Source organism: Tinamus guttatus, unplaced genomic scaffold (genome assembly GCF_059628265.1).
Source record: "Tinamus guttatus ecotype Peru unplaced genomic scaffold, ASM5962826v1 Tinamus_guttatus_pri_ptg000079l, whole genome shotgun sequence".
NCBI classification, from domain to species: Eukaryota; Metazoa; Chordata; class Aves; order Tinamiformes; family Tinamidae; genus Tinamus; species Tinamus guttatus.
Window position 1 is genome coordinate 2,428,589 of NW_028288613.1, and position 27,395 is coordinate 2,455,983.

Genomic DNA, 27,395 nt, shown 5'->3' on the forward strand with positions numbered 1-27,395 from the left:
TTACCTTCTTATGCATATGTTTTAATGATATTATTTCACTTTAGTTGTTTTGACCACAAACTCTTTCAAGTGAAGAAGAGTATAAGGAGTCTTTAGAGAAATGTATAGATCTTCTGCTGAGATTGCAGTATCTGAAAACAAAGAGATGAAGTCGAGAGTCAGCAAGGCCATTTCAGTATTCTTCTAAGTACCTCCCTAAAGTCCTACTACTAGGAGCTTCCCAACAGCTAGATAAATCCCAAATAATTCTAGTGAAACCCGAGGCATTACTCTAAATTTACATTTACTGTAACTAAAAGTTTAGGACAACCTACAGAGCAAAATTTTGCTGATTGACAGTGCTTGTCTATTAAATAATTTTGGAAATGTACTTTTATCGTGGTCCTTCATCAAAACTGTGCACCCCTATCTCCATGGTGTTTGAAATCAGGTGACTTTGTCAAAGTCAGTGGAAGCTTCTAAGCTTCATATGTTCTTGAAACTTCTAGCTAGCCTTAAGGGGAGCAAAACTTCTTCAGTTTCCTTTCTCCTCTCCTGTAACCCAGGCAGGTCATGTTCTTACATGACGAGTCCACTTGCCCTCTTACTTCTACATTGGTTTGTTCTCTTCAAAGACCATGAAATAAAGAAGAGATGAAATAAATGCAAAAGTATTGAAAATAATAAATCCTCATGAAAAGTACTCTAAGAACTATTGTTTCAAGACTTGGATGTAGCTGGTATAAATCTGTGCCCTTTGTGAACAGCAAAATGCCTTGTTGAGAGAGGGCTGGGTTGCAGCTATTTGCCTGAGTCTTTTGAATTCACCTGGCAGTATTTTCTTTTTGTTCCATGAATCTGGTGCTATCATTTCCATTTTCACAGCTAGAATTTGGAGTCTTTTTGATCGGGTCAGGTTTTAAGTTCTGTTTCCCAAAAGAGTATGACTGCATATGTGACCAGGAGGTTCAGACTCTGGCTTCACCCTGATGGAAATACCCGTGTGTCATTTGTGCTGCAGGAGAGCTTGGGGCTCTGGCATATCTGGAGACCTGCCAGTGCAGTGATCATAAGCAAGGGGAAAAAACGGAGAAATGGAATAAATTCTTTAACCTCTCACTTATTGATCATGATTTGAGAGGATTTTATGCCCCTCAAAATAAAATAATGGCTAATTTTGAGTAATTGCCCTTCAATACACAATCTCACTTTAATTACTAAATTTTTGGAGGCAGGAGTTGGAGAAGGAGGACAATTAAGAACACAGAGAGTTTACACACATAATTGTATAACTTACACAGCAAAATACTTGTTTATTTACTATTGAAATTTGGAGATTTTTATAAACAAATCTGAAAAGTATCTGCTGTTATCAGTATGTTTTTATATAAAAATGGAACTCTTATGATTAGAATTAAAAAAGAAACAAAAAGAGCAGATTTGTGGTGAGAGAGCAAAAAGAAAATAAATCTGTAAAGAATCAGTTTAATGGCAGCCACAAATTTAACGGATTCAGTCAAAAATTTAACTAACTGACTCAATCTAAGCACTCTTGGGGAAAAGGGAGGAAAAGCAAATATGGGAAGAGGCACCAGGAGGGCTTCTGTTAGTTGAACTGAAAAAGAAGGCATTAGTATATACTATATTTTCATTCTCTTTAGAAAGACTTAGATATCTTGCACTGGACATTAGTTACAATTAAGGCTAAATGAAATATTTAGATGGGAATGTGAAGTCTTTTCCCTAGTAGTAATGCCAGATGTTTATAACTTTTCTTCGTGAGTGGCTAAAATGTGACATCAAGCAAGACTGTCAATCACAGGAAAGGTGTTTGAAATGTGAACATTCCGATTTGTCCCACTGGTGATACATTTGCCCTTGCTTTCCTTCCATTAGCTGCCCAAGCACCCAAGGTTGTGCAAGGAACCATTCGTTCCTTGTTGCATGCAATAAACCAGGTCTATGCCATAAACCAGGTCTCAACAGAAAGTTCTGGTGTTCCAAAAACGTAGCTCTGTGATTTGGGAGAAGCAGCCGTGTTTGAAGGGCAACTTTCCAGTGCCTAAGAAACAGTAGCAGTGATGCTGTCTTCCCCTGTTTTAGCTTCAGTAGGCGCTGGGAAGTGCATTACTCTTCAGTTCATGTCATTTATAGCATCTGTTTCTGCTGGTAAAGACAAATTGGTTGCATTGACTACCCTCTATTGACAGCCCTCTGTGGTAGCAAGTATATTATCAGAGCCATATAAATCAGCTATATTGGCCTTCTCCTCGTGGTTACCCAGTTCCTCATGCTGTTTCATGTTGTTGAAAGCTGTACTTTTGTGTTCTAATTTTTCTCCTTTAAATGCCCCAAGCTGCTGAGGCCCAGGGTTGAACCTGAAAATTCTGCCCAGAGCTACTGCAAGTGTCACTGTTTGGACCAGCTGTTTGTTCTCTCTGCTAAAGTAAAGCTAAATGGTAGGTCACAGTCATTGAATTAGGTGCCGGTGCACCTGCTCTCTATGTAAAAGCCATCAAATATTTTAATTAGCAAATTACACCCACGACCTACTCTGTGAAATACTGGTTTTGGTTGAGAAATTGGCCTGAGATGTGAATCCCAAACTGTCCTTAGCCATGTTGCAGTTTACGTCCTCCCCCGGTGAGTCGGAACAGCATCTTGTGTGACTACGTGACAACCCAGATCACGTTCGAGTTAAGAATAAGACTTGTAGAGGCAGAAGATTATTTTTAACGAGGATTTAGTGACCTGTTTTGCAATTTGGGCTCACAAATGGTTATCCTGATGCAGCGGGGAAGTGGGAGAAGGGCAGGATTGGGGCAGAATGAGGAGACACTCAGCACCTTCTCCATCCAACAAGGCTGGCGTTGGAGGAGCTGCACCCTGACATTCATGTGTTATACAGTTATGCAATTTTTGTCCTTTGATAGTGCTGAGGATCTGCTCTTCCCTCATGTATCACCCATTACCATTAATGAGATCTCCCTGCACATCAAAAGAAGGCTAGTAATAGAAATGCTGATTTTATAATGCATTAGTAGATATTTGCAGGATAGATGGGCAGCTATGTCTTTTGGAGAAGCATCCTGCTCAGTAGGGTCAACCCTCAATGGCTTTCATGGGAAACCTTGTTATTTTGTCTGTTCTCGTTTGACTTTTGTCTTTAAACACACAAATATATTTAACTACATGATAAGCATGCAGCTAAACAATTAAAAAATGAAAGCTTATGAAAGGCAAGTTAGGAAATTACAAGTCATTTGTATAAATCGCCTTATTAAATATTAGTGTCAGTGAGAATCCCCTGTTTTTGCAAAGGGATCCCAAGGATCCCTTCTGAACTCGGCATCCCTCCGGGATTTGCCGCAGGCCGCGTTCGGGAGCCGCCAGATGTGCTGGGAAAGCAGCGTCTTGGCTTTGGCACCGAGCTCAGCTTGAAGTGAAAAACACTTATTCAACACAGCACAAGGTTAAAAAAGAACCCCAAAAGTCAAAAGGTCGTGCTCGGAGTGGCCTAGAGAGGAGGAACAACGTGGGAAAAGACTTTTTAATTTACTCTGACTGGTTCTCCTTTCTCCTTAGCAGACATCTCTCAGTCCCTGTAGCTCCAGAGCTGCTAAACATGAGATAATCAAAGCGTTATTAGTTAGCGCTGCATTTCCTGACCCCTCTCCGCTTGTTTTCTTCAGACCTTCTGGTGCTTTTGTCAGTCTGGCAGCTTAGAGACATTAAACTGCGGAGTCAGCAGAACTATCTGGAATTACCTCTGTTACAATTTGAAGAAAATGAAATTATCTTTAAGATGTAAACAGTTTGTAATTAAACTCTGAAGCTGTTTATGTTTCCAAACCAGTCTGAGTCGAGCTCTGCACAGACAGATTTCTTTGTTGTCTTTTTTTTTTTTTTTTTTAATAAACTTGATATACTGATGTAATAAATTGCCTGTGACAGAGCTAGGTCTGTTGTGCCAGCAGTGCAACTGCTTTTATAAAAAAACACTTGAGCAGCATTTCCCTACGCCCTAGTAATTTAGCACACAGCGTTCTGGTCCTTCCTTTAGTAGGAAACAGCCACGAGAATATAGAATTATGTCAGGCTCTCAGTTAACTCCAAGTAGCCCCATATCTCTAGGGTGTCTGGCATCCCTTTTTATTAATATTCTCTATACATTATAGATATATTTAATTATTGTAGCAAGCAAGATCAGCATTCAAGAGGTAGTAGCATTGGTTAAAGTAAGCTGCACATTTCTCAGCCCTTTGCGGGAGTGGATCACTGCTAACAACACCCACGGCAATGGGGCAGACATTTAAAAATATTTTCTTTTTTTCTATTTTAGTTTCATATTTCACATTTCAATAGATGTGCTGCTAGAAATGAAATTATTTTGCTCTTTTTGGTATATTCCACAGCAGAACTCATGCAGATTTATAGCCTGCATTCTCTGTAAGTGAAGCTGACAAGGAGAGAGGTTACTTCTCAAATGAAAACACATTTTACTTCTGATTATTTACAGCAGATACTTAAGGACAAGTCATGTTTTCTACTATATGATGTATCCAGAATGAGTACAGTTTTACTGGCTTGGATGCTGGTATGTGCAAGTCCAGCTGCATTTTGTCTTCTCGGTGTAATATCCACACAAAATACAGCTCTGTAAGGGACATTTTTCTCCTACAGTGCTGCCACTGCTGTGACCCATGAGAACCACTCATATAAGGACATTTCCCTTTGTCTTAGCTTTCTGTTTCATCAGAAAAACATTTCAACCTGCAGGGACAAACCTGTAATGCAGTGCATGGAGACTTAAGCACATAATGTCCATTTTTAATTGGTGCTAATAAATTCCAAAATCCTAGGGTATAAATGGAAACATACCTTAAAGGGCATATTCTTACAGTCACATGAATGCTTCTTTTTGGACATGTGTTGTATGCCCTGAAGCCCTTAAGGAACTGATGTTGACTCGGAAGCCTGAATCATTGTAATTAAATGATGCCTACAGCTGCATTTGCCACAGTTGTCCTGGGAATCACAGAGTCTTTTGTGTCTGGGGTAGATGTGCAAAATGCTTAAAATTCTGCGAGGAGACATGTCCCTTTTACCCCAGCAACTGATTCTTGCAGAGTGAGTGTTTTTGCCTCCTGATGCCATAGGGTATTATAGAAGCCCGCGTGCATTTTCTGCAGCATCCTCCTGGCAGCATCATAACTAGGTTCTATTTCAGCTTTTGGAAACTGTATGGCACAGCATTGCTGAGATGAAGATAAGCGACCACGTATTTTAGTGTAAAATCACTGAAAATAAAGAGGTGAAATAACTTTGGTGTCCTACGGAGCCTTTCTGGTTTCTTTAACATAGCATGGAAGTTGTGCTCAGCATCGACGTTCTCTTGGCAACAGAACAACATTAGATGTGAAACCCAGCCTCCACTAAAGTCAATAGGAAAGCTCCCATTGATTTCAATAAGGCTGGGATTTCGTGAGAATACCTATGGATTTCTTCAGATTTGTTAGGAACCTTTCATTCCTGTGAGCAAAAGCTTTCCTTTGCCCTATAAGAGATGGATCTTGGCCGGATCCTTTCCTTTCTCATAGCTTGAAATAATGATTACATGCAGTGTTGAAGCTAATAAGCTTATTTTCTTTGTCCAAGCTGCAAAGAAGGAAGAAGAAGCTTCAATAAATGATACATTTGTTATTTAGGAAAATTTTTGACAGAATTCCACTTCCATTTGTCTGAAATGATTTAGATGACATGGGGAAAAAGCTCTTTTTATTCCTTAGTGCTTATCTTCTAGCATACTAGCATACACTGTATCAACACACCCCAGGAAGGCAGGAATGCCGTGGGAATGTGGTCTGATTTCTAGCACTGTTAATGCCTTAGTTGTTTTTTCCTCTGGATCTTGTAGGAGGGGGAAAAAAAAAAAAAAAAAGGAGCTATGCTGCTTGCAAATCAGATACTCCTGTCTTGGCGTCCTGATTTATTAAGAGGCCAGGTAGTACAGACGTTAAGTTAAATCAATCAGAACCTTCCCCTGGCTGTATATCCTTTGCAGTTTTTGCAGGGCTGGTGGTTTTCCTGTAGATCCCAGGTCCTGCAGCCTGATATTTCCATAAGCTGCCACTTCTTAATGCTTCTGCAATTGCTCCTCACAGTGGGCAGCTTCTTCATCCACCTTGTTCGGAAAACGGCTTCCCAAATCCTGGTCACCAAACTTCTTCCCTGTGGGGATTCTGTCCTCCTCTGAGCCATCGGGGGTTTGAAATTCCCTGTTGTTTGTTTTGTTTTATTTTTTGAAAAATCTTTTGCTGCCTCACCCAAAATATGCTGTCCACAAAGTAATCCTGCTCTCTGTAAAGCAGCCTGCTCAAAAGCCCAAACTGCTCCTGATCTGCCTAAAAATAATCCAAAGGATTTTTAGAAGAGAAAATCAGAATGTAACGGCTTGAAAGTGGGTTGTAAAATCACATTGGGAACTACGAGAAGCCTCACCATGATGCAGGACCATCCTGGCGTCTCGAGCAAGGTCGGACGGTGCCTTTTACTTAACCAGAAACTGGTAGGAACCTGACCTTGAGCAAGGTATTCTGGGCAGCAGGGCCATTTATCTGTATTTGCTTATCGCTTGCTGAGGATGTTATGTTTTGTGTGACAGTTTTAAGCACAGATCATTCTGGTTGGGCTTCTTATCTCCAGCTTTCTTGAGCTCAGGGCTGATGGCTGCTGCTCTGGTTGTCGTTAGCCTGGGACCAGACCTGACCTGGTCTTTGCATCCCTCTTGCTGCTCTTTGCTTCTTTTTCACTTTTCCCATAGTCAGCATTGGATTAACCTCAAATTCTAAGTAGTTGCTTGCAAAACCTAAACTCTCAGCAGTCCAGCAAATTTTTATTAATGAGGTAGTGGTCTAAAAGGAAACAGAGCAAAAGATGAGCCAGAGGCAAATTGAAAGTGATTACAGCTACTTTCCTTGGCTGCCTGGTTTCCAACAGGAAAAACAATCATCTGAGCACAATTCCCATAGAACTTTTTGCAATGCAGATAACTCCAGCGTTTAGTTAGAATACTGTCAAGACTGATAAATTGGTTTAGTATTGCTTCACCCCCTGAACATGGAAATGAAAGTCACAATAGACCTCTCACTAAGAGAAAACTTCTCCGACTGTACATTTGTCAAAGTAGAAGTAACTGCTAATAATGTTTTATTTGGCAGTTTTGTGACTGCAAAAATATCAAGCCATGACAGCATATACTGTATCAAGCCATTACATGTTGTTCCTTTGCAGAAAGTATTTTTCAGAACCATCCAACCATTCGTTTCATCACTGCGTTCTGCCCTGAAGTCCCACGTTCAGTATTATAAATCTGCCTTTTTGAATATATCTAGTAGTTAAATTCTCACCTTGAGTTTAATAGGAGAGGTCAAGTCTCAGCTGGGGCTATGGCAATCCAGTGTAGGCACCTGAAGTAATGTTACCTGACTGCATTCTGCGAATTTGCATTATCCCCAGGGCCAAATTAAAATAAACCTATGGCATTTGTGTGTGAGGCTTAAGCATTTAGTTAGTAAGACTTTCTTTTCAATAATCCTGGAAATTCTGTTGTAGCACAACAAACCATTGCTGCTGCACATCAATTAAATTAATCACTACTGTGACATTCAGAGTTATTTATTGGTAGTGTAAAAGCTACCTTGTAAAGAACGTGCCAAAAACTATAGGCAAAATCTGGGCTTGTTTTTAAATCACTGACCATGAACTCAGACAGCAAGAGCTTTGATGTCATGTATAGCTACGTGGCCCAGTTCCGTGCTCTACTTTACTGATGCTCTAGGGATTAAAACTATAAAAGAGGAGCGAGAGAGTGAAAAATAGGCTAAAAAAAAATAAGTATGAGTTGTCAGACATCTAGTTCCTTTCGAAGCAAACTTCCCATTTCCATACTGTGTAGTGGAAGTAGCCTCTACCTTTTTAGCTAAATCCTTTCAATACTGCTAAAAAAGGCCGTGCCCTCCAATCCTGGGACTGATCACCTATATAATGTCCTTTTATGTGCTGCCTGTGTTTGGCCTGCAAGGGTCTGCACATCGTGCAAGCATGGAGACCAAGGAGTCCTCCAGTTTGTCCCATCTTCCCGACTCTCCTGGGCATTTGCCATGGTGAGAATTTTGGGATGGGAGAGGAGCTGCAGTTGGACGGAGACCTCTTCTGTCTTTAGGATCTGCCCTTACCTTATCATGTTTGTGGAATCTGCCTTAAAACTGTGTGTGTGCATGTGCCTTTCTCTGTCTCAAAAGTACTTACAAATGAAGCCATCATTTAAATAATAGATCAAAAAACCCTCCATATTATGCTGCTTGTCTAATTTTAAATAGCTGCTATTAAAACATGACACATATAAAATAATGTATAATGACATAACTTTATATGCTAAGAGGTCTGTAGTATTCAAACACCTATTTAAATATCAAAGAAAGCTGTGTTTTATCTCCTGTTTAATATCTAATATATGTGAGGTTCTCTATGCTTAATGAATTCATTAACATAAGATATTGTATAGAGCAGCTGATAGCTACTAGCAAATTCAGTTTAATTCTACAAAGCTCCTGTCTATCTCCTGTGAGACCATACAGAGTTGTTTTGAAGAGATGGAAAGCAGTAATAATATTTGGAAGGTTAAAAGCAAAGAAATTGTTTTTTAATGGGAAGGAATGATGTCAATGGGGCAGATAAATTATCCTAGCTCCTTGATATCCGCACCTCAGTGGGGCTAAAAACATTCATTTCACCTGAACATCTACCTTCTGGAGTAAGTTATGTTGTTATTGCTACTGCTAAGTGATGTTTTGTCCATAGGACAATTGCTTATACCAGAATTAACAAAAACAGCCATATCTCCGTTTTTATAGGGAACCCACCCATTCATGCTCCAGCCATTCTGTAGGGTCTGAACAAGGGAGACCTGGAGCTCCATCTCCCATCTCCATAAAGGGAGCTGGTTCACTCTCTTGCTCTCCTGTTGATCACTGTGCAGCCAAAAATAGGGGCTTTATGGGGATAATGAGAACAAGTAAAAGCAAGTATGGCTATAGCATGCTTAAGTAAGGAGATTCCCAGTTTTTTTCTCTTCTTCAGATACAACTGGCAAATTTTCTCATTGAAATTTAATTGGCTAAAATGAAATTGGCCTTTTGGAGCACCTTCATTCTCTTCAAATGCAGTGCTGACACCTGAACCACTTCCAGATATGGCCTCTCAGGCTTCAATTTTTCAAACATTCTGGACAAAAACAGGTCCCAGTTTTCCACTCCTTTGGAAATTAGAGAGTCAGCAGTTGTTTCAATAATGCTCCAGAAAATCAAAATGCCTTTTTAAAATTAATATAATCTCCAATTATCTTATTACCTCAGGGAAAAAGGCCTGGTGGTACTTAAAAGAGCTCTTAGGGGCTGTCATGCATTTTAATTGAGTGAATAATTGTAAAACACTTCAGGGCCTTGGGTAAAAGGCTCTGTATAAACATTGCTATAACACTGAATAATCTGGTTGCTATATGAACCGGAATAAATGAACCCTATAAGTAGACATGCAATGTATATATACACATATAATGTGTGTCTGTGTATATACCAATCTTTTAGATAGAACAAAGCATATATTTTATATGTATTCTATAGTTCTTGAAAGAAAAAAATCTGAGATTTGATAGCGATAATTCTAACAATCAAATATTTGTTTTCAAGATGCTGGGAAGTTGGGATTCGTCTTCTGCGCAGTATTGGGTGAAGTGCCCGGAGCCTTGGCGAGGATTCAGTGGTGCTTCCTGAGAAAGCGCCAAGTATTTTACAAAGGGAGCCTTGTGCCGTGTGGGGAAGGGATCTGAGGCACGTGGCAGAGAGAGATGGAGGTCCTAAATGCTTGGGCATCTAAGGATATAGCTGGATACTTGGTAGGTTGAAGAACTCCCAAGTTCTTCTGAGGTACCTTGCCCGACGGACCCATCACACTCCTGTCTCGGAGGCAGGATCTGCTCCGGGAGCGGTCGCTGCCCTGCTGTGTTTTCCCTACATCCGATGGTTTCTCCATCTTACCTCGTTAGACCATAATTTTCTGAGGAGGCAGTTCTTTTTCCGTGTTTGTACGCCCTGCTCTTCAGCCCATTAGGAGAGAAAATACCTCTAAAATGGAGATGATGGAGAACAACTCGCACAGTTCAGGCAGAAATGAGGCGATGCTGGGCAGTGCCATGTTAGCACAGACAAAGGATTCTCTCTCTTTAAAAGGGCTTGACACTTCCCTTGAGGACACCACTTCACTTAGTTAATGAAAGGAGCCATCTAATACGGGCTAAATGGAAAAGTAGATATCGGAAACTGGCATTTGAATGGCTTCAGTGCTTGAAATGTAAATGAATGGGACAAAACCAGATTCTGTTTCTAAAGGCGCTAATTAGCAGGCATCATCTTACTGCTGTGAATCTCTCATTTGTAGCAGCAGACAAAGGCAGTTTGCTGCTGGGGGAAGCAGACTATTATTTGCCTTGCTCCAGATTATACACATCCTTTAGGCACCAAGGATACACTGGGAAGTGCTGCAGAAGGACCTACAATGGCTTTCCTTGTTGCACACCCACTGGAGACAGGAGTACTAAACATGGTTTAGGTCCTGTAGAGTTGTACCCACACCCTAGATGGTTCAGTAAAGCAATCCATTGTGCATTAAAAGATTCCAGGGATACAGAAAATGAGTGTATTGCTCAGCATTTTAGAATAGGAGTTAGTCTAAACTGGTGCTAAAGTTTCCATTCTGTCCCTTCTGCAATCAGAATAAAAATGTGTAAAAGGAGATGACTGTAGTGAGGAGCAGTGGTATATACTGACTGCTAAAGAAGTTGTTACCTCTGGAAGATTCGTGACTGTCCTGTGGAAGAGAGTAGCAGAAGGTCATTGTAAGAGGATAAGTGCCCGGGGCAACCCAGAAAGGCTGAGGCTGGGCTACCTTTTCACACCAAAAGGAGGCCTACGGGTGGTGTTTGAGCCTCACGGCAGGACAGCACAGGGACCTTGTAGCGGTTGTTCGGGGTTCTCCCGTGGCTGCTACTCCAGCATTTGTCACAAGCTCCAGAGTCACTTAAGCAACATGCCGAATGCTGCTGACATCTCATCGCGACAGCCTCCCTTCCCATCTGCCAGGGATTTTGCACTTCTGATGAAACTGCTTAAAAGTTACAAAGGCAGCCAAAATGTAGTTTACGGTCACAGTGATCAAATGCTGTAGCTGTTCCGTGGGATTTTTTGTTTGTTTATATCAAAGAAATGAAGAATGGTTGTATTAAAGATCAATTAAGTTTCCAATGGGAATACCAAGCCATATCAATTGATGTGGGATTTTCTCTGGCATGAGTGTAATCACTCTTCAGTATCCAGTTGTTGGGTTCATCCCAGTGCTTGTATTACTTTATTTGGGCATTATTTGGTGAAGGAAAAGATGTTTTCAGAAAGTTCCATCAAATAACATGTGCTGCACTGATGTCAGTTGAGGAAATCAGTGTCAAGAGCAGGAAAAGCCAGAAGATGAATGGATGTCTTACTTCAAAAATAGGAAACAGCTTGAAGTTCCTTTGGGGGGAAACAGAAGCCTCATTCATTAGCAATGACATTATTTCAGCCCTCATACAGAGCAAGGAGTCTGTTCCCCCCCGATGGACATACCCATCTCACATTCATGCACACGATGGTGAGCGTTCATGGGTACAAAGGAACAGGGCTGAATCATGCCTTGTTTTGACTAGCGAGCTGTTTGGATGACCTGTACGTGGCAGAGACATCCGGCACAGGGAAAATGCATTATTTGTATTCCTGAGGCCGTTTCAGATGCTGTGAGGTATGAGTGTCTCCCTGTGTCCATCTTAGTGGACATCAAAGTAAGTCTGTCTTGCTGATGTGAGGGATCTTACTTGGATGAGGCCATATTCATTTGTTCACACTTTGATCACCAAGTGATCATATCTGATCAAGCAGTCACATACTTTGTGCAGGATTTATCAGGCAGACATACCTGCGATTCTTGAGGTTTGCCAGTATGTGATAGCAGCAGTAATAGTCCATCTTCTTTTCCTCGTCACATACACAAAGCTTTGTGTGCTTTTTTCAATCAGAGTGGACAGCAGTCCCCAGTTTATGATACTGGGTGAAGACCACCTCCAGTTACTCAATTTTAAAAGGTCAATAGAAGGTTTCTCAAGTGCCTTTACTTTCTGTGCTGTTATCCTCAATACCTTCCCTGTTTTCTCTTGGAGCCCAGAGCTCTTCCTAGCAGCCTGACTCCTGCCTCATGCTCTTCTGCAATTTGGTTATTTTTCTTGGAGTCTCATTATGCCCAAGCATTGACACTTCTCAGAAACAAGTTTCTTAAGTGAAGATGCCTGCTAACTTTCTGAAGTCATATGTCAATGAACCACAGAGCTGTTTAGTTTAACTAGGTAAGTCCTATAGTGATAAATGAAATTTTTATTCTTCAGAGCCATGTTTATGTCCTTTACCAATGAGCTAGTTGTTGCAATGCAATGAATCCATAAAGAGGTGATTTTAAGTAGGCACAAAATTAATTCTGTTCTGTAAGATACCCCTAGCCTTTCTGCATGATTCTAATTAACTCTCCTATATCAGGATAGGAATGTAAACCTCTGTTACATTAATAATTGTCAAACACTTCTTTGTTAATAGAAAACATTAATTTCTGATATCTGTAGGCATCATCTACAAAGAAAACATGTTGTTTGTCTATAAACATTATGCCCTGTTCTTAATAATACGTGACTGATGCAAGGCATATAGTGAATAAAATCCAGATACTATCAGGATGGCTCCCTGTGCTGCCATTATGTTGAATTACAGCTTGCCTGTGGATCAGCAATGAGTAAGGACCTAGGTCTTAGGGGAAATAAGGCAGCTGGAATGTTATTTTACCACTTGGTTGTGATCCAGATCGGATGTAATCATGTGCACATCTCAGTGCAGAGAGGGCACAGCCATCTCTGGAATGATACTGATGGCAATATCCAAGTGCCACTTTATGTCGTGTCTTTGAATCAAATGGCAAAGGTTCATTACTGAGGCTGGAATTAAATCCTCCAGAAGAAAAACACAGATTATCTGGAAACATTGGTACTATATTGTATTATTTTGCTAATGTTCTCTGTGTGTTTCCCAGGAGAAATCAGAGATGAACCTTCAGAGAGGGCCAGATTCTGCTCTCAGGAATGTGAATTCAGAATATTGGTCCTTTCACCATGGTTTAAGATAAGAACCGTATTTGCTTTAATCATGCACTTCCCAAGCTCAACTTTGCTAAACTGCAGAAGCAAACTTTTATCAAGTAACTTGGTGTTTTTGTCTTTTTTCTCCCCTATGGAGAGCAGAATGTTTGCCATACTGCAGAGCAAGATGAGTGAATTTGCCATTTCAGGCTAAGTTTGCCAGGGTGGCTTTGAGTGGTTTTCAGTCCTGTAAATGCCAGAAACCTCTACACAATCCCAGTATTTCTTTAGGATCATGATCAGATTTGCTTTCTAACTGCTTCTCCCATTTTTACATGTGTACTTCCAAGTGCAAACAGTTCCCATCCTGAACAGCAGCCATAAATTTAAATGCAAATCATGGAAATTCCCTTACTCATAGTCAGGAATTATTATAAAGGTTTCTGGCACTGTTCTTTCACAGTTCACAGCGAAATCTCAATCATATGTTAAAGAATCAAAAGCATGAACTCACTTTTTTTTTGTGCACAGGTAGGGTAAAAGGTCACCAGCCTGACAGGAGATGGAAGTTGTCATCTGATGGTACTTCATCTCTTTTTTTATATGTATTTCTCTTCTAGTTATCCATTTCCCATGGTATTCAGTAGCTGCAGTAGAAAGGACCTGGAAAACAGCCTGGAAAAAGGAGTGGGAATGTGTCTGTTCAACTTGCCCGAAGTCAAGGAGTCATTTGGTGGACAGAAGTGTGGGAATGGCTATGTGGAAGATGGAGAGGAATGTGACTGTGGAGAGCCTGACGTAAGATGCTCTTCTTGAGAATTGCTACCTAACTCCTCTCTACAAAGTTTTAGTAGAAAAAGAATCAGAACTGGTTTGGCAGAATTGGTTTAAAGCTGTTTGGTGTTTAAAAAAAGATTCTCTTCTCTGTTTCTATCTTTTGGTCCTACGGCTCAGTTAAAGACCCCTCAAATGGGGGAATCTCTGCTTAACTTGCATTGCTGAAGTTACTAAAGTTGGGCTTTAGTTAAGAATATGCTCCGTTTGCCTTTAGAGGACAAACTCTCTTTTGAACTAACAGAGCTTCTGTCATGGTCCTAACAAGATTCACAACACAGAAATTCCTTTGAGTACTAGCTAGTAGTCCAAACCCAAAACAAAATTTTAACATTACTCAGATTTATCAAGATACTGTGCATTAACTGAAGATTTATTTCCAAATTTGAGAAGACACTGAATTAAAATTTAAAATTGGTTAGGTGTTTTTCACTTGGAGCCTGCTGCAGGTTTCAGGTCCAGTACCTTTGCCTCTTTTACTAGGAGATTTTTTCTTTGCTGCTAGCCAGTTACCTTACAGCTGAAATGGCTTTTGCTGCCTCCCCAAAAGATTACTATTGCTTCAAAGATCATTCTGTTCAGTTTAGTGAATGTGTTAGAGGACTGCTGAGATCAGGAGGAGATAGGCAAAGCCTAGGAATCAAATAATATCTGAACAGATATTCTTATCCCTTTGGCTTTCCATGTTCATTGGCTATATTGAACTTCTCCCAGATTATCTGAATTAAATATATTAGCAGATGAGGGATTTGCTTCCTATGATAAATATGGTTCTGCAGACAAAATGGACTGGGGCAGTTAAAACAGAAATTGCTGGATTTTGTCTATACGGTCTATTGGATTTATACAAGCCATAAGGATTTCCTGACAGTTCACTCACTCTTCAGGGTAACAAGGTTGGAGAAAGCAGGCTTATGTTCTTCTTTAAAGTCAATAGAATGCAAGCAGCTAGAAAATGTCTTTCTAACCCAGTTATCTTTCTCATTTTCACTTTTGAATGCTAGCTATATCTTTTCAAGTCAAAGCGACTTAACATCCATAAGCAGTAACTATATTTACCTCTATTTTTTTTTCTTTTTTAATTATGTTGGAAAACTACACCTTGAGCCCAATTAAATTAATTTGGAATTTACTGCTGTAGTCTAAGTGGTACCAGAAAACCCATTAGGTTGGTTAATAATTCATTGCCCAGTCACTTAGACAAGTTGAGTTATGTCGGTTCTGGTGCAGTATTTTGTGACATGGGAACATTACAATAAGGCTAGAGAATACTATGTCTGCGGGTTGTTTTTATTGCTGATCAGAACTAAATATCAATTTGAATATGCAGATGTAGATGGTTACTAGGGATATTTCTCCTTTACTCGAGAAACTGTTTACCCTCAGGAATGTGATGAGGGATTTCAGAAATATTTGCACTACTTGCTAAGCAAACCACAGATTTGAGTGTGTCTTTTGACTAAAACATTAGTCTCTTGTTGCAACGTGGGCTCGGCAGCATTCCTTGACAGTAAGGCAGCCATGGATTCCTAAGAGTAGAGACTGTGACTGTAGCGTGTCACCTCCGACACCCCCGTTCACACTGACACGGTAGGGACAGCCATCTCCATCCACGCCACGGGGTCATATGTCATATGCTCAGGTCTCCTTTTTGAGCATAACGGATGCCTGCACGCCCACCACCAGGTCAAGGGTTACCAGCCAAGCTCCAAACTAATTTTGCAAGAGATTACCAAAAATGTTTAAAGTACTCCAGTGTCCCTGGAATGGGAGTGGGTGCAGATTACACACACAAAAAGAACAGAAGGCAAAAGGGGTCTGAGATTACTAACTGTAGCCTTTGGAACACAGCTAGGAGCAACAACTCTATGAGGGATTCTGCAGGACCTACAAGTTATGAGGGTTATGTGGGAGCATTCAGAGAAAAAGACAAGGTTACAGTAGGAAAAAAAGTATAGTTTGTGCTTCAAAATTACAATGGCAGAACTAGGGGAGGTTTGTACAACAGAATTCTTTCTTTGGAGGATTCATGAGAGGATCCGTTTAAATTAAAGTGATGGAGGATGGACAAGATGAACATGGATAAATTGGCAACAGCCAGCGGAATTCACCCAAGGCCTGTAGAGAACTCAGGGCTGGAGTAGCTGACCTACTAATCATGGTCTGCAACCTCCCCATGGTCCCGAGGACTGGAAGGTGACAAATGTGACTGATTTTATAAGTGGTTACGAGCACATCAGAGAACTAGAAACTAGTCAGTCAGAGATCAAACAAATTACTAGCTAATATACTAAGGAGCTAGTTGTCTGAATAGCTGTGACATGCCAGGGAAGAGTCAGCATAACTTTTGTGACAGGAACACCTGTCTTATAAACCTGCCCTAGCTCTCTGAAGGACTTACAGGCAGATGGAAAGGGAAGATCAAGTTATTAGAGCATACTTGGAGTCCAAAGGAGCTTTAGACCAGCACCCTTCACCAAGATCTTTTTATAAAACTGAGCAGTCATAGGATGAGAGAATATTCTTGCATGGACGAAAGTGGGGTTAAAAGATAGGCAATACAGGCATAAGTGATGAATTTTCCCAGAGGAAGGAGATCAGCAGTGATGTTTCTGGGAGATGTATCCTGGACGTTACACCATTCAACATACTCATAGGCAACCTGGGAAGAGGAATAGTCTTGAATTTGCTGGTGATACTACTTAGGACTGTAGAGATGAAAGCTGACTGTGAAGAACTGCAGATGAACCTTATGAGAAAGCTTGACTGCGCATTAAGATGACAAATGAAATTCAGTGCATAGAGTAATGCACAACCTGAACATCACATATAACATGATGGACTCTGAGCTGACTCTTACTATAGAGGAACAAGACTTCATATTGTAATAAATAGTCTCATGAAAATGTCAGCTCAGTGCTCAAGAGTTGTCTAAAAGGTAAATAGGCTGTTAGAAATTACCAGGGAAGAAATAGGAAAACTAAACAGAGCACCAGTAGGCCACTATAAATCAGCAGTGAGCAGCATCTGAAACTGTGTGCAGTTTTCTTCCTAACCCTCCCTGGTCTCAAGAAGGATAAAGTAGAATGAAAAAGCTTGAAAGAAAGGCAACAAGAACGATCAACATTTTGTAAGAGCTCTCCCTGGAAAAGAAGAAAATGAAGGAATACCTGACAGGAGCTGGTAGAACCGTGAGTGATTCAGAACGATTGTCCCCTGCAAGAACTGTGCAAATGAAGCAAACGGCAGCTTTTCTGAAAGGAGGAGGGAGTGCAGCCCGCGCAGATGAGTTTTGAGTTCCTTGGTGCTGCATCCTACTGGAGTTAGAAATGCCAAGTATCACAATAGATGTATTCATGCTCTTGTCCTTAAGCGTTTTCTGTTGAGAGGGCACAAGCCTGCATGGGTTGTAGACTCACCCAGCACAGTCTTTCTTTGCTCTTAGGAGAGTGGTGGCGAAAACGTGTCCTACAGCAACTGACACCAGGCACATGGTAGCAGGGGATGGTGCTTGCTGTTTGAGATGTTCGTTGGGTTAGGTTAGTTTGTTCGAGATGCTCTAAAGAGTCCTGGAGGCTTGTCCTCATGAACAACGGAGCAGCAGCTTCGAGTGATGACCTCCCACCTTGCCTCCAGCCTCCAGAACCCATGGGAGCCTTTTTGGTTTCCTTTCCTGCTTGTTTATGTTTAAACTGAGACACTACTAGCCCAGGCACAGGACCTAATTACTAAGCTGGTTCCATGCAGTGAGTACAAGGGGGTGAGGAGCACTGGAAATCTGCAGGGCAGCAGTGATGGCGCTGGGGGATGTGTATCTATGTCCACTTGTCTGGGGAGGTTCCATGGGCTGCTTTGTGCATGGCCAGATGATGGCATATAGGAGATGACTGTTCCAGAAGAACCCTAATTGGACTGACTTTGCCCTCCCTGACTCTGCTTTTCCCAGATTGCTGTTGAGGCAAACGTATAAAATGTGCTTTTGTGCAGAGGAATGTTATTTTATAAATACAGCAGCTGCACAGAAGTATTTGAGTAGCCTGCTGCCTTCCAGCGTGCCCAAAAATAGGTACAGGGAAGTCATTGTGCTACGTCGGAGCAAGCAAAGATGTAGCTTTGTGTATACAGGCAGATATTATTTAAGAAAACAGTGAAATGCTGGGAATCATTTTGCTCATTGCTTGTGATTGCCATGGCACAGTCAGGTAGCCTAATCTTCCAGTTGGAAAGCTTTACAAAGCCAATAAAGTAACAAGAGGCTGTGAACATCCTTCTAGCCCACTTATTTTTCCCGTGTTCAGTATAGTGTTAGTGATCCCTTATTAAGCCAAACTGACTTAACATGGCTGAAAAGCAAATTCATTTGCTGCTATTTTTGTTAGAGAACTGAGTTTCCAGTGCAGCTCATTGAACTTGCAGCTTATGAGTAAAATCTTGGAAAATCAAATCCATTATTTTCTGAACCTTCTGACTCTCTTAGTGAGAAAAAAGGGTTTTAAAACCACACATGTGCCACCATCTAATCCACAAGTGTGAAATTGGGATGTATCAGTTAGTGATAATGCGATTCATACTTTTCTTAAAGCTCGGTTATTGGAATACCCTGATAAAAGATTACAGCCTGTGGATTGTCAGCCACGTTGAATGGTGTCAGCCTCTTTTTTCTTTGCAGCAGCCACCTGTCTCCAGGCAATCCAGAATTCTAGTGAGCAGCTATCACAAAATAGAGAGCCGTAGCAGTGATGTTGAGCAACCCTGTCTAGAGGATCTGAAGTCTAGATCCTCAGCTGGGTTAATTCAACTGAAGGTGATGGAGTTTGTCCTCTCAGTGCTTTCTGTGTTCTGCTTTGTGTTTTGATTAAAATACTTTCTTGGTATTTAATCTAGAAATAAGATACTCTTTAGGTTTATACTTTTTATAATATCAAACATATTCAAAATTTAGACTTGTGGGTTTTTTTATCATACAATAATTTTCCCCTGGATTTCTCTGGGATTCCCAATAGCAACTGTGGGCAGAATTTGATGCGGAGAATTTGAACCAGATTTCTAAAATTTTAATCGATGTCATTTCATTGATTCTTGTAGAACTAGAAGAGCATGATAATTTATGACAATCAGGATCGGGATCAATCTACTGGGACAAGATCTATAACATTCCTCCATGGCTTCTCTGGTTTCAGTACAATTATTCTAGTTGTAGTTTCTAAGGACAGACAACATTGCTGGATCAAGCTGTAGAATTTCATGCATAATTCAGCAATTCCTGCATAGCTTTTCTTGGCAGAGCTGTAGCACATCTTTGAGAAAGAGAGCTTTACCTGATTTACAGCTCAGTATGACTGAAAGTTGCCTGTTTTAAACCTGTCCCCCATCTAGGAATGCACCAACCAGTGCTGTAATGCAACTACGTGCGCGCTGAAGCCCGGAGCAGTGTGTGCCCATGGCCTTTGCTGTGAAGATTGCCAGGTGAACCTTCAAAACGTCTCTTGTTTGCGTGGGGTGGGCAGAATTGCAGCCTCTGCTCAACTGCAGGCCAGTGAGCAAGGGTGCAGAGCAAATAAAAAGGTATCGTTAAACACTAAGACACTTGGGTTTGGTGTAAGCAATTAAAAAAAAATCAAACTGTAACAGCTATCGAAGGGCCAGATCAATAGACTTCTTTAGTGGTGTCTGCACTGTTTCTAGCCACTTTTGTGCATACTAAACCTCTTCTTTTTTATGGACTTGTATACTCTGCTCTTTTTTATGCTGATCTGGTTTTTGTGCAGTCATTAAATACTGAGCTGTCTTTTTAAGGGAAGACTCTTAAAACATTAATTCTGTCAACAGCGTATATATTTTTAATAGCAGATCATCAGCTCTGGTGGACTCCTAGTGTACTATAAAAAGCCAGCTTGCCACAGGCGTTTACCTTCTTGAATTCTCAGACCAACTTTTGCATATGGGCTGATAAAGCATTCAGTGAGTTTCCGCTGTGTCTGTGGCCACCATCTGCCTAACTGCTCGGCAGCAGCAGTGCTATGGAAACAACAGCAAGCTGTTTCCGTGCTTCCTAGCAAGGGCTTTTAAGCAGAATCAATCTCACTGTCATTTTGCTTTTTACCAAAAACATTGTGGCGACGCAGTTAAAAAATTAGTACTGCTCCCGGACTGCTATTTTTCTTTTCGTGTTGATGAGTAGGTGTTCAGACTGGCACGCTCCACGGTACCTGCACGTCGCCTTCACCCCTCAACTATGTAGCTGCCCTCATAAATCAGGAGGGGAGAGGGATAATTGGACTAGCTGGGCTGTCAGTTAAGTCAAAGAAGGTCTTGAAGCTTGTGGCAAAAAGAGATTTTTGGAAAGAAGAGAGATTTCATCTCAGGAAGTTGAGTCCGTATTCAGATGGGACAGTGGCTTTGAGGGATAGAGCTTCCCTGTGGGATATTAAGGCTATGTGACCAGCTGTCTGCCTTGATCCTGCATTATTAAAGTCACCCAGAGAGCAGAACATGCACCCAGGATTGAGGCTGGATATAGGAAAATGTTTCTGATCTGACCTTTGCCTAGAGCTACAGTGAGTGCTTTGCTGTTGAGCCCAGAACGTTTTTATGACTGTGTTTTTAGATTCTTAAAAAAAAAAAAAGGCAGAATTACAAGAATCTAAAAAATTGACCCATACTTGCAGACTAACAACAGGCTGCATTCTCCTCTGACCTGAGCTGCATGGGGCATGTTTGCAACCACAAGCCCAGTTTGGCCCTTGTTCCAAAAATGTGCCAGATTCTTTGCAACACATCTTGAATAAATGTGCATAATCTTTAAGCTGTTTGCTGTGGTCATTTGGTGCAGAGCCACCGAAAAAAATAAAAAAATAAAAAAGCTGTTTGTGTGCTGCATGGCTTCTGCCACTGCATGCCTCTTAGCGAGTGGAATTGCAGCGGTTCAAGGGGTTTGTTTGTTTTTCAGTTAAAACCAGCGGGGATTTCTTGCAGAGAGTCAAGCAATTCCTGCGACCTGCCCGAGTTCTGCACGGGCGCCAGCCCCCATTGCCCGGCCAACGTCTACCTGCACGACGGCCACGCGTGCCAGCGCGTGGACGGCTACTGCTACAACGGCATCTGCCAGACCCACGAGCAGCAGTGCATCACGCTGTGGGGCCCAGGTGAGCGCTTGCTGGGGCGCCTGGGGGGACTGGGTGCCCATCTGCTCCTCTTCCTGCTGAAATGGAGAGCTGGAGGAGGAGGGGATCGTTCTGGGGTTTGTTTTCTTCTTGATTTGAAGTGCTGCTCGGTGCTGGCAGTGCTGGGGAGAGGGTTGCTCGTTCTGCAGCGCTGCAGTGACTGGCTGGAAGAACCCGGGCAAACCGTTTGGTGTTACCTTTGATACGGCCTTGTGCAGAGGGCTGGATGCTGCTGAGTCACGTTACAATCTCCTCCCTTTCCAGAGGGATTTGCAGACCCCTGGCCATGCTCTAAACTGCCCATCTACAATGCATAAAAGATGTCTGCCTGCATCCCAAACCAGGGTTCAGCATTTGGTATTAGCATGAGGCTGCTGTGTTGGTGTGTGCATCTATTAATTGGTGTTCCCCTATAAACCCAGCTCCTAATAACACCCTCAGCCACGTATGCACTGAAGCGCAAAGAGATTTTATTCCCCCTTGGGAATTCATTGACTTTTTGCAAAAATCTAATAGCATGATCTCTTGGGTTATCTTAAATAAATGATTTTCCAGGAAGGCAGTTTGCCTCCCTGTTATGTCCTCTGGCTTTTCAACTGAAATACCAGTGATAACTCAGGAAACTTGGATTCTTTTGCTTGCTGAGTCACCTTGGACAAGTCACGTCTCCTTCAGCATCTCAGTTCCCTCTCTCTCAAATTGGAAAAACACTTTGAATGCTGCTGCACTATATTAGAGCTAGATTTTACTCTTTCTTTCACTTCTTCCACTCTCTTAGTTCCTTTCAATTCAGTATCTCTGTGCTTTTGACTCCATTTTAAAACATATATATAAATATAATGACGCATATCATTCTCTTGGTCAGAGCCCTCATCAGAAGTCTATTAAAGTGTTTATATGCTCTCTTCATAGGAGGTTGGACCATTTGCAAATCTTTTTTAAAGAGCATTAAAGCAGCTCAAGAAATAATGATCTCCGCTAATGGAGATAGATGGGAAAAGCTCTCTTGGTGATGTGTAATGTGTGAGAGGAGTTCCAGTTCATAATTAAAGTCCCCAAATGGTGCAAATCATGCATCTGAAACACCCTTGTGAATCCCACTCGTGTCATAGACTGAACATGAGCTCATGGAGGCATGTACGGTTATAGCCTCCAGTCTTAGTCATACTGGGATTTTTCATCCCCTGGATACAGAGCTATTTTCTCTTGTACAAAACAAAATCTCCTTATGAAAGAGTTTCCCATGCCATGGAAACTTACTCAGCTGGACTGTTAGTAATTTCTGTTGCTGAGAAATTTCGGCTGAAGGTCAGGGAGCCGAACTGCCGCAGCTCCAGTGCCAGGTCCGTTTCCTAAGAACGAGCTGCCTCCAAACCTCAATGGCAAGGCTTAGTTCTGCTCTCACTGGTGCAAGGATAAACTAGAAATATTGCTAGTGGAGCTAATGGAGCCAGACTCCACAGGGGGGACCAGAACTGTCTCTCTGTTTTTAATGAGAATGGTGTGACAGCAACAGATGCTTTCTCCAAATGGAAAAATGGAGTTGCTGAGCGAGGGAGCAGCCGGGTCGAGGGCGCAAGGTGGGTTCCTGGATGCTCTCCCCATGTTTAACAGCGTGCAAAGGGATGCCCAGAGAAGGGTGTTGCCTGTTGGTGCCAGTGGCCCAGAGGTTTTAAACTCGTGTTTAATCGGAAAGCCAACAGCAATGGAAAACCAGCAAAACAAAACAAAGCCCCACCTTTGATTTGCAGAAGAAAAGGGAGACTAGAACATTCCAGGGTATTTTCTCTGGGCTTTGTATCAAAAAGATACATTTGAACCTTTTACCAGATTACTGTCATTGTTTAAAAATGTTTTTTAAAACGTAGGTGGAGGGTAATTGTGTGGGTTGTTGGCTCATTTTTATCCAAACTGTACCAGAGCGGAAACAGGTCATAGTTCATTTACATTAATTCTTTTTTTCCCAGCAGAATAAATCCACACAGAACAAAATATAATAACTTTTATTTAAAATGTATTTGATGCATATTGAATTCCTTATCAGGGTATTCTTTTCTATATCTTTCTTTATTCACAAGGTCGCAGATGTCCAGTAACCCAATGATAAATGTTGATCCTAATTTTTTTTATATCTATCTGGTTAAAGAAAAGTGATGAGCATTATCAGAGCTTGTTTATATTAGGCTGAGCAACAAGAGTCTGTTCCCAGAAAGAAATGCTTGCATTACATTGGGTTTCTTTGTTATGTTCAACAGATAAGTTCAGTTCAATTGGAGAAATACTTTCTATTATTTCCTATCTATCTAATAAAAATGGGGATTTGGAGCTGAATAGTAATTATACCAAACTGTTATTTTCCCTGCGTTTCTGTGAGATCTGCCTTCCTCGAGCCAATCTCACCCCTCACATAGGTTCAGTGTGTCTAGGGAGGAGGACTCCCACCTTTCTTTACCCAGAGGATGCGGCCCGGGGCTGGAGAGCAGCCGTCCCCGTGCCTCCCTCCAGCAGACTCCAGTGAAAACAAGAAGGTGGCACACACTAAAACAGGCTTTTCCTTTCCCTGCAAGCCCGTTTGGACAAATCCGCGTCACGCTGCGTTTGTGCTTGGTCTTCCTTGCTGCTCTCCAGGTTGAGACTTCCCACACCACATCCCTGCGCTCCCGCCAGCCCTCGCCATCCACGGCGGGATGCCAAGAGAAGGGAGCACCTGGGCGGTCTCCAAGGAGCCATAAACTCCTGTCGAAGACCCAGGTCATTCCGCTCTGCTCTCAGAACACAGAGATTTGTCTCTCCTCTCCTTAATTCCTGTCATTTTTATCTTTAAAGAGCAACATGTGTGAAGTACTTGAAACCTTTTTATTTCATATTCCAAAATGTCAAATTGCACTGATTTGACCTATTGATACCAGCGTGACTGAAAGATGCAGCAATAGCAGCACCTGGTATAATGTCTAGTACTACATTGGCATTTTCAGGGAGCAACTAGATACACAGATAAAACTACTTAAGAGCGATTATTGACTACCTTGGAAGAGAAGATCTCAGTTTTAGGCTGCTGCCATTTTCTACATTGACTAGAAAGTGATCTTTTAGGGCTGGAAAGGAAATGTTTGTCAGTATGTTTTCCCCAAGAGGAGAAAATGCAATGAGTTGGGGAGCTAGTGGCAGACATTGACTTAGTAATTAGAACACACTTAAATTCATCCAATAGATAAATTTGTTTACACAGGAGCAATCGTAATTTTAATGTCAATATTTGTTACACTGATGTAAGAGCTTTGGATTTGTTTCCCAAATATGGCCCTATAGGCAAAGTAAAGATGAAATAATACAGGGTTGCCCCATCTGGATCAGCTGATCAAACTGCTCGTGGGAGAATACTGATTTATCTGAGCACTGTAAAAATTGAAAATAATATTTAGCACAACCAGGAAATCCAAACTATCTTGATAATTGCACATGTATGGCCAGGCCATTTTGGGTTGGGGATGCGACAGACGTTAAGCTATATGTATGCACACTCCTTAAATGCAGAAAGAGCAGCTCGTCTCCATCCCACTCTTTCAGACTTAACAGCAGGGATCACCCAGATGAAGAGAGAGGCCAAGGGAAGATCGTGGGCTGCATCCTCAGTGCAGTAAAACAGACCCAATGAGATCTGAAATGCAGATACAAACCATGTGTCACCTAGCACTGCATTTTTATGCTTTTCTTTACTTATACAGTCTTTTATGGTGCTTGTTAGTATTCTGAGTACCAGCTTGTGCCTTTTTTCCTTTCCCACAGCTGTATAGGTACAGTATACACTTTATAACGTAAGTCTGAGATACTATTGGGAACTGAGGCTAACTATCCTCGTTTCCACCCTCAATCCGCTAACTGGTGTTCTGCTCTGATGCAATCAGCACCACGGTCAGGAATTCCTCTCTTCCTGGCTGCGTGGAGGTGTTTGCCCGTGGAGGCAGCTCCGGGGCGATGCGGGAGGACCCGGCACCTCCGCATGGCTCCTGGATCCACAGCGCTGCTCTGCGCGGTGACCTTGGAGCGAGTTCATCAATACACGTGTCGGGCGCTGGGGAAGTGTCTCCAGGCTGACAGCTCCACGCTGAGCTCTGACCTGCTGCAGTTTTAAATGTCTGATTTAATTCCTTGGCCCGGTACGGCTGACAGGACCTTAATTACAGGGTCGCGATACCGTAATTATCAATAGCAAAGTGAAATAAACTCTGCTCATCCAGTTCAAAGCACTTAATAACCGCTGGGTATCCTTCACAAATCATTTTGTCATTGCCCGTTGAGGTAGCAGAATAGAGAAAGGCGGCACTTTCTGCTTCAGATTTTGTGGTGCAATCATGATAAATGGGCTTCCTCCAGAAACACGCTGTTACGATTCTCTTCCTTTAGCATCCTCTGAAAATTTCCTTTTAACTCGGTAGCTCCATCTGTTCAGTTTTGCATGGTCTTACAAGTTTTCAGCCATAATGAAGTCCTAATCTTGACAGAAATTAGCCAGGAGAAGGAACAACCATTTGAATCCGGAGCCACAGCATGCTATACTTCCCTTTAGGAAGGAGAAAATGGAGCTACATTTTGGTCTCCAAGCTCGCGAAGATCCCTGGTACCAGGTGTTTTCATACACAGGGTGCTCGGAGCATGGTGGGGAGCATTTTGTTGTCGTCCAGGAGATCTGTGCTCTTGCCAAGAGTTGGATGGAGGTAAAACTCACTGCCTGAGCCCTGGAACGATGCTACAGATGTGGTGCCCTTCCCAAATGCTGGCTTTCATCGTGTGTAGCGTGCTCGACTTCTACATTCAAAACAAACACGCAAAAAAAGACCAAAAATAAATCCCCAGATTAAAAGAGATTATATATACCCTAAAATTCAAGTTTTTCAGGAATCCCATATCCTTCCAAGACCTTTGTCAGGTCACCTACAGGTGGTTTTTTAGCTCTTGGCAGTCCCTGGAGCTCCCCACCATGCCGGCAAGGCCAGTCTGTGCTCTGGTCTGCTGCCACCGTGTCCTGCAAGGAAGCCACCAGTCACTGCAGTGACACTGCTTTGCTTGAACCTCTTGGCACAAGATTCCCAGCCGGGAAGGCCCTTGCAGAGGGTTGTGGTGGATACAGGTCCTTATTGCTTTGGGAAAGTAGGTCTGAGCAAGTCGTTCTCTGCAGGTGTTGGCGAAGAAGCAGTTAGTTTTCCTTGGCCTTTTACTTATATTGCCTTTTTTTCCTTCTCTCCCTGTTCTAAAGCTGGCATAGTATATGCACATTTTAATGTTTGTATCATGCTGAATAGTTAATGTCGCTGCCCTGGAAAGATGAGGAGGAAACTACATGCTGAAAATGGAATTCATATTTTTGCTTTTTGCACAGTGCCTTGTCTAGATGCTTTTGTTGATTTATGATTATTGCTTGCGGTTTAATGAAAAGAAGTGAAAGGATCCTGTGTGAGTCCCTTTTAATACTCCCAGACTTGAGAAATATCCTGAGTTCAGCAAGCTTGATGGTAATCTTCCAAAGAATTTCAGGCTCTTGTCCTTCTCTCCGGGGAAGCAGCAGCTCATATTCTGCTCCTCCTGTGCCCTGCTTTCCGAGTTCTCCGGTCTGCATGTAAAAAGTGTTAGGAGGAAGAGAAGGTGCCCTCCTAAACCTCTCCAAGTTTTAGTATTTTGTCCTTAAGAGCATTAGACTGCTGTTCAGCAGTATATACTATTAGTCAAGCGTCTGACTGTGAAATGCAGATAATTAATTGAGGCTTTAATCTCTGAGTTATTAGGGAAAGGAGACATACTAACTGCAGGTTTTATGATCATATTTGTGTTTTGTTCACTAGGAATTTCAGCCCTTCTTTAACCTTCTTCCTCTTTGAAGACTTTTAGAAGAAATCTTCAGGATGGTTTAAATAAATGATACATGTTTTGCTCACAGCTATATGCTTACACACTTGGAAGCAGCTCACAACATCTGAAAACTAATGTTAACTCATATTCTGTCTCTGCTAAAATCAGGGGATGTTGTGAAAAATGGTATGTTCTCAGCCTCTAGGCTATCACATCATTTATTGTCAATTCTGTTTGACTTGCGCTGATCTATCAAAAGCAGAACACTTCTGCTTCACGTTCAGTGTGAGAGGATTTGTTCTGAAAAACGG

At 41.8% G+C, this 27,395-nt stretch overlaps 1 protein-coding gene across 1 annotated transcript in view; it reads left to right on the plus strand.

The window, feature by feature from the left end:
* Positions 1 to 27,395, plus strand: part of ADAM12 (ADAM metallopeptidase domain 12) — a 164,039-nt gene that overhangs the window by 121,027 nt on the left and 15,617 nt on the right. The window contains exons 13-15 of the mRNA XM_088520011.1: positions 13,864 to 14,041; positions 19,454 to 19,543; positions 21,027 to 21,222. Of these exons, the coding sequence (XP_088376137.1) occupies positions 13,864 to 14,041; positions 19,454 to 19,543; positions 21,027 to 21,222 (464 nt within the window). The remainder of the gene's footprint in view (positions 1 to 13,863; positions 14,042 to 19,453; positions 19,544 to 21,026; positions 21,223 to 27,395) is intronic.